Below are 7,772 nucleotides of genomic sequence, written 5' to 3' on the forward strand. Positions count from 1 at the left end.
TTGGGAAATTGGGCCAACTGAATCCGTTCAATGTGTGTAAGCAAGTGAGAATACATTTGTCATATAATTTAACCCATCTGATCTTAATAGTTAATCAATGAATCATTGGTACATCTATAGATTTTCATATATTTCAAAATTCTATCAATTTCCAAAATGCAAAACCAAATATAATATTTAATATTCTTGTTAAAAAGCGATTATAAGCGATCTATCTTTGATGATAACCACATTGTTCAATGTGCTTTTGTGTGTGTTTATTAGAGAAAGAGAGAGAGAACATTTGAAATTTGTGAACATACTGTAGAAAAGGATAGAGTAGAAGGGAGAGGAAATAGTCAGTGACTGTGTGTCCATCAGATTGATCAGAGGTGCATGAGAAGAAATGAGACAGATGGAATCAAATACAGCATTTCAGCATACTGTAAACAGAGGCCCTGGTGGAGGCTGACAAATTACTGGTATTTACTCTTCATCTGAAAAAGTCAACTAACCTCATGGCTGTGTCATACCTTTATCACACCTTTTGATAACACTAAATAGATACTATTGCAAACGTTATAGATGTTATGTCAATTACATAAGTTAGGTAATTAGTGTATTTTCTAACGTGACAACTGTATTTTTTATTACTGTAACATCTTTAGTTCATCAGCAAGGATTTGAAGCATGTATCTTGTATTGTTTGCGATTGACTTAACTGATTGTTAAAGTACTAAATTGAAAGAAGATCATACATACATCATTATATTTGGCAAAGATCTTGTGTTTTGAAACAATGACTAGGTCGACTAAAATATATAACTGCAATGGAAGATTGAGAACAGGTTTTGAAAGATAGACTAGTGGTGTTACAAGTGTGATCAGGTTGGTTTTTTGAGTTTTGAAAATATATGTCTTTTATGTGAAAATAGTACCAAAGTAAATTATAAAATTGTATCAAATCAATTAGATGTAGCTAAACACCTACACAGATGTTAGTCTTTTGATTTCATTACCATCTATACAAAAAGGGGCAACTTATATATGGACCATGTAACATATACTGCATTTAATTCTAAACAGTAGAGGATTTGTATTCTTGTTTTGTATAGAAAATTGATATAAAACATTGTATAATGCTACCTGTTGTTAGTGTTTTTTAAGTCATTGTTTTGTGATTGACAAAGTGTGCTTGTTGGTAATAAACTTTGGTAGTGTAATGGAAGAATCAGACGTATGACGTTTTTTAGCAGTTTTATTTCAAATGTAAAAATAACTGCTATGGCAAGAAAGTTGGTGTGGAAAACTGTGGGAAGAGTTTTGAAAAAGTAACCTAAGTATTGAGAAATGAGTCCTAGCAATTGTAAAAAAAAACAAAAAAAAAACTAACTGTTTTGACAAAAAAAAAGTGTAAATGTGTGCAAATTGACCTCTAGGTAGATATAATTTTTTATGGTGGTTGTGTTTGAGAGTAAAAATAAATAAATAAATAATGCAATTTGAAAGGTGTAGTAATTGCAATATAAAAAAAAAATAATAAAAAAGTCCATAACTTTTGCCATATTATTAAACAGAAATGTGTTTGTTCTATCCTGGTATGAAATAATAATGCACAAAATATTTATGTTAATTAACATAGCCCTTTTGTGAAACACAACTAAAACAATACAGCCTTTTTGTGGGAAATGTTGTATCTTATGCTTGAACTCTTAATATTTTTTTAGGGTTTATTTTCACTGGAGAGATAACACACCGCATGCTGACAGCGACGCAGTATATTGCTCCACTCATGGCAAACTTTGATACCAGTTTTTCTAAAAACTCCACTGTGCGGTATCTGGACAATGGTGAGTTCACTTAGGATTAGTGCATCACAAATGTTGTATGTTGAAAATGGTTTAGCAAATGTGCAGATTGTGCTATGGTGCAGCCACGGCAAGGAGATGAGATGTGGATCTAAATGCAGCAGTTTACTTTTATTTACAAACAAAACAAAGAAAATCCATGAACGTGCAATGTCGGAGCAGGAGAAAATGAAACAACTTTGCACATGATAAAAAGACACCGGGCCGATGGATGGGCTGACCAGGAGACCATTGTCACTCCGGTGAGCAGCATGCGTGAAATTTTATTTACAAACAAAACAAAGAAGATGATCCACATGATAAAGGTCTTCCTGACTTGATAACGTTGAGTTCTTCCACACCAAAATCATCCATTCATGACTTAGTGATGTGAGGATTGCATTTAGCTGCTCGGCCATGGAAACGTCTCGGTTACGTATGTAACCCTCGTTCCCTGATGGAGGGAACGGAGATGTTATGTTGTGACTATATTAGGGGTCTAACTTGGGAGCCCAATCATCTCTGAGTTTAAGAGAAAACGCCACTGAGAATTGGCTAGTGGATTCTGCATGCTAAGCCACTCCCCGTGCACACGGGTATATAAGGCGACAGCGTGCATCCACTCATTAAGTTTTACGCTGAGGACGTGTCCCGGCAACAGCAAGTGGTTCTAGGTTGTGGCATGGTGACATAACGTCTCCGTTCCCTCCATCAGGGAACGCGGGTTACATATGTAACCGAGACGTTCCCTATCTGTCGGTCACTACGAGTAATGTTGTGACGACATTAGGGGTCTAGGGGTAAAATGCCGCAACCTGAACACAAGCTGCTGTTCCGTCCACAAAACGTTTTTGGAAGGGATTTCAACCTTCAGTGAAAGATTGCTTAAAATCTTCCCTATTTGTTTTTTCAGCCTGGCGGAACGATGGGGAAGCGAGCCTTCAGGAAAAGGTTGTTACGGAGACCACATCCTACCCGAAAGGGGGCAGTACTACATGTGGAATAGGTCTCTGAGGCAGGTCCTACCTTAGAGTAGGGATGTAACAACTGCCAGAAGAGACTGACAGAGTGGGTCTGTCAAGGGAAGGCACGGGTTTCCAAGAGGGAAACCTTACCGTGGAAGAATACACATATAGGATTGCCCACAGGGAATCAAGCCAAATGGACACCTAGCCCAGTACAGGGGCTGACCGGAACTCCGGGCATGGTAACACCAGTACTGGGCCTGGCATCAGACTGCTCCGCCAAGTCTGACTACCGGGGGGTGCTAGAGGATGCTCGACCAGGGTTCGCTAACCGGGGAACTCTACTGGGAGAAGAAAGGCGCTCACATCCCCATGTGAGGGGGAATGGCGCAAGCAAGCGTGACACCGAGCCAGTTCTTCCCGCCAATTACCTGTTACCCACACGGGAAGAAACCTCTACACAAAAGTTGTAAAACTTTGCAAAGGTGTTATGTGTCGCTCAGCCCGCAGCGAGGCACCATGCACCAGTGCACAGGAGGAGGCAACACTCCGAGTGAGTGTCACCCCCAGGGGGCACGGCTCGCCTTGGGATTGGTACGCCAAGGCGATGGCATCCACTATCCAGTGGGCCAACCTCTGCTTGGAGACAGCCTTCCCTTTCTGCTGACCTTCATAGGAGACAAGTAGCTGCTCAGAGCTTCTGAAGCTCTGGGTACAGTCCACGTAAATGCGTAACACTCTTACGGGACACAGCAACACCAAGGCTGGATCTGCCAATGGGGGCAGCGCTTGCAAGTTCACCACCTGGTCTCGGAATGGAGTGGTGGGAACCTTGGGCACGTAACCAGGCCGGGGTCTCAGGACAACGTGAGAGTAGGCCGGCCCGAACACAAGGCACTCTGCATTTACCGAGAATGCTTGGAGGTCCCCGACCCTCTTGATGGAAGTGAGCGCGATCAGGAGCGTTGTGTTAACAGTCAGGAACTTTAGCTCGACTGATTCAAGCGGCTCAAAGGGATCCCTCTGAAGTCCAGCCAGGACAACAGAGAGATCCTAGGAGGATATCAGGGGTGTCCTAAGAGGATTTAACATTCTGGCACCCCTCAGGTCAAAAGTCACGCTTCCCCAGGGACCGGCCGTCCACTGCATCGTGATGTGCTGCAATAGCAGCAACATACACATTCAAGGTGGTGGGTGACAACCTACGTTCCAACCTTTCTTGCAGGAAAGAAAGCATGAATCTAATCGAGCATCTCCGGGGGTCTTCTCGGTGAGAAGGACACCAATTCAACAGACTCCACTTCAAAGCATAGGCTTGCCTCACTCAGGTCTGCCGCATCCCGTCCAGGAGCCACACATGGAGGTTCCAGAGATCTGGGCGTGGGTGCCATATAGTGCCCAACCCCTGAGGAAGGAGCGCCAGGGAGGGGCTGTCGCAAGGAGCATGAGTTCCGAAACCAGGTTCGGGTGGGCCAGTAAGGCGCAACCAGCAGGACCTGTTCCTCATCCTCCCTGACCTTGCACAGAGTATGTGCGAGCAGGCTCACTAGGGAAAACACATACTTGCGTAGAGCCCGGGGCCAGCTGTGTACCAGTGCATCGTGCCCAGGGGGTGCCTGGGTCAGGGAATAGTACAGCTGGCAAGCAAACCCCGAAGCTGTCCAGGACACCGAGGCTGCCTGCCCATTGCACGTAGCGCCCCATCCCGTATTGGAGGCATCTGTTGTGACAATGACACTTTGTTCTAAGGGCACCCCGGCCCGTAGAAAAGCAAGGACCGACCAGGGGCTGAATAGGCGGGGACACATCGGTGTGATGGTGACACGATATTTACCGCAGCGCCATGCCCATCTTGGGACTCGGGAGTGTAACCAGTGCTGAAGTGGTCTCATATGAACATATGAAGCAATCCGAGCGGCATGACTGTGGCTGTGGATGCCATATGCCCCAGGAGCCTCTGAAAGTGTTTCAGTGGTACCACCGTCCTGCCTCTGAAGGAACTCAGGCAGCTCAGTACTGACTGGGCACGTTCTTTGGTGAGATGTGCCATCATACTCACCAAGTCTAACTCCATACCGAGAAAAGAGATTCTCTGCACGGGGGAGAGCTTGCTCTTCTCTCGGTTGACCTGAAGCCCCAACTGACTGAGGTGCTGGAGCACCAAGTCCCTGTGAACGCACAACTCCTCTCGCTACCAGGCCATGATGAGCCAGTCGTCAAGATAGTTGAGGATCCCGATGTCAACATCCCATAGAGGGGCAAGGGCGCCCTCTGTGACTTTTGTGAAGACACGGGGGGACAGGGAGAGCCCAAAGGGGAGGATCTTGTACTGCAATGCCCGACCCTTGAACGCAAACCGTAGGAACGGTCTGTGTCAAGGAAGGATCGAGACATGAAAGTATGCGTCCTTCAGGTTGATCGCTGCACACCAATCCTGGGCTTGAACGCATTTGATAATACGTTTCTGCATCAACCTCATGCATCAAGCTTGTGAAGGGCTTGATTCAAGACTCACAGATCCAAGATAGGTCGAAGGCCACCGCTTTTCTTGGTTATGATGAAGTAAGGGCTGTAAAACCCCTTCCTCATCTCGGCTGGAGGGACCGGCTTGATTGCATCCTTCACCAGTAGGACAAAATCTCCTTGTGCAAGAGATTGAGTCAGCGGCGGAACAGAAAGAAAATGAAACAAAAGATTCTCTGCCCGGCCCTCCTCCGGGGGAAGGAGCGGCGCTGTCCTCGCCACTTCCTGAAGAGCAGTCTCCCACATCTCCGGGTTGCCCGTGTCAGGGCCGCTTCGTCGTCTTCTTGGAGGACTTAGCATCCGGGTGCGACACAGAGGGCGCCACTCTCCTGCGTGGGGCTCAACGCGCCGGCCTCGACAGTGTCTCAGCACAGGCAGAGCCGGTGTGGAGTAGTCAGGAAGGCACCCACGGCGACGAGCAGGCTGAGATGAGGCCCGCAATGGAATGGTGGCAGCTGGAGGGTCACGTCAGGGCAAGATGTGTTGAATGGCCTCAGTCTGCTTTTGTACTGCCGAAAAGTGCTGGGCAAAGTCCTCGACAGTGTCGTCGAACAGGCCAGCCTGGGAAATGGGAGCGTCAAGAAAGCGTACTTTGTCAACGTCTCTCATCTCAGCAAGGTTGAGCCAGAGATGGTGCTCCTGAACCACCAGAGTGGACATCGCCTTCCCGAGGGACCGCCCTGTGACTTTCGTCCCCCGGAGGGCGAAGTCAGTTTCCGTGCGCAGCTCCTGCATCAACCTCGGGTTGGTATTACCCTCGTGCATTTGTTTGAGTGCCTTGGCTTGATGTACCTGCAGGATCACCATAGCATGCAGGGCAGAGGCATCTTGGCCTGCAGCACTGTAAACTTTGGCAGCGAGAACCGGCGACAGCTTACAGGTTTTGGATGGGAGACGTGGATGATTTCTCTAAGTGGTGGCGTTTTGCAGGCACAAGTGCACCGCAACCGCTTTCTCCACCTGGGAAATGTCCACGTACCCCCTGGCTGCTCCGCCATCGAGGGTAGTGAGGATGGAAGAGGGAGACGAGTAGCTTCTGGCCGTAGGTCTTCATCACCTCTTCATGGACCTCCGGGAAGAAAGGAACCGGAGCAGAACGCGGTTGTGAGCCGCGCTCCGCACCGAGAAACCAATCATCCAGCCGCCAGCGCTCAGGGCTGGGCGGTGTAGTCACCTCCAGCCTGATGCTCACAGCTGCCTGGGTAAGCATGGCCGACAGCTCTGGGTCCGATTCGGCAGTAGCGACAACACCCGAGGGGTCTGCTCCACTCCCCTTGAGGAGGGAGAGACGTGATTGCAGCGATGTCATGGTCATACGCCCACAATAGACGCTTGACTTATCCACGAGCGCCGCTTCAGTGTGCTGAAGGTCCAGACACTGTAGACAGCAATCGTGGCCATCGACAGAGGACAGGAAACGACCATATCCAGAAGGACACGGACGAAACGGTATTTTGAAAAAGATGCAAATTGTCCATGATTTGCTCTTTTAAAGGAAACTGCTCTTTTAGCTGAGGTGCCCAGGGGAATCACTGCTGACAGGGACACCGCTGTAACGTGCCGTAACACCAACCAGGAACAGCCTCCGCAACACAAAGTTGAAAGCTTTGTAGTGAGTATTGCATTCACCACTCGGCTCCGAAGCAAAAATCTGAGTAGATGCACGCTGTTGCCTTATATACCCGTGTGCACGGGGAGTGTCTCAGCATGCAAAATCCACTAGCCAATTCTCATTGGCGTTTTTTTCTAAAACTCAGAGATGATTGGGCTCGCAAGTTAGACCCCTAACGTCGTCCCGACATAACTCGTAGTGACCGACAGATAGGGAACCCATTCCACAAAGTTCCTGCTACACAGCTTTTGTGCTGATATTAATGTCAGTGGAAGTTTGGAACTCTTCAGCTATTGCATCAGCAGAGTGTTGGCAACTTTTACAAGCCACACAGCACTTGGTGACCCCTGTTCTTTGACTTCAAAGAACAGGGTGCAGCACGTTAGCATTCGATAGCCGGTTAGCTTGTCATTCGCGTTTCCATTCACGTTTCTATTCGCGTCTGTTGCTGTTTTTATTTTCTTGCTCTGTTTCTTTTCTCTCTCGCTCCATTTTTTCACGAGTTCATCAAACAACAGTGGTAAGTCAGAATCATTCATCAGTCACGGTGAGTAATGGCTTCTTCTCCTTTTATTGTTGTTTGCACCGCTTGCCACATGTATAGTTTATCTCTCTCTGTCAGCGGCGAGGGATTCACATGTGATAAATGCAGGGAAATAGTTAGGCTGACAGAGAAGAATTCAGAATTAGAGACACGCATCCAAACTTTAATTGAGGATAGTAAGAATGTGAGGGCTGTAGATACGGCATTGGATGCGACTAGCTCAGGGAGTCTGGTTACAGAGCCCGTGCAGCAGGGCGACTGGGTGACTGTGAGGCAGCATAGTTGCGGGTCAAAACACCGCT

General features: G+C 47.5%; 1 protein-coding gene across 1 annotated transcript in view; it reads left to right on the forward strand.

Moving 5' to 3' along the window:
* The first annotated feature begins 1,712 nt into the window (after window positions 1-1,712).
* LOC107694606 (plexin domain-containing protein 1-like) overlaps window positions 1,713-7,772 on the forward strand; it is an 80,927-nt gene continuing 74,867 nt past the window's right edge. The window contains exon 1 of the mRNA XM_016494302.1: window positions 1,713-1,829. Coding sequence (XP_016349788.1) covers window positions 1,739-1,829 — 91 coding nt within the window. The 5' untranslated portion in view covers window positions 1,713-1,738. The remainder of the gene's footprint in view (window positions 1,830-7,772) is intronic.

Source organism: Sinocyclocheilus anshuiensis, unplaced genomic scaffold (assembly GCF_001515605.1).
Source record: "Sinocyclocheilus anshuiensis isolate Anshui unplaced genomic scaffold, SAMN03320099.WGS_v1.1 scaffold1283, whole genome shotgun sequence".
Taxonomy (NCBI): domain Eukaryota; kingdom Metazoa; phylum Chordata; class Actinopteri; order Cypriniformes; family Cyprinidae; genus Sinocyclocheilus; species Sinocyclocheilus anshuiensis.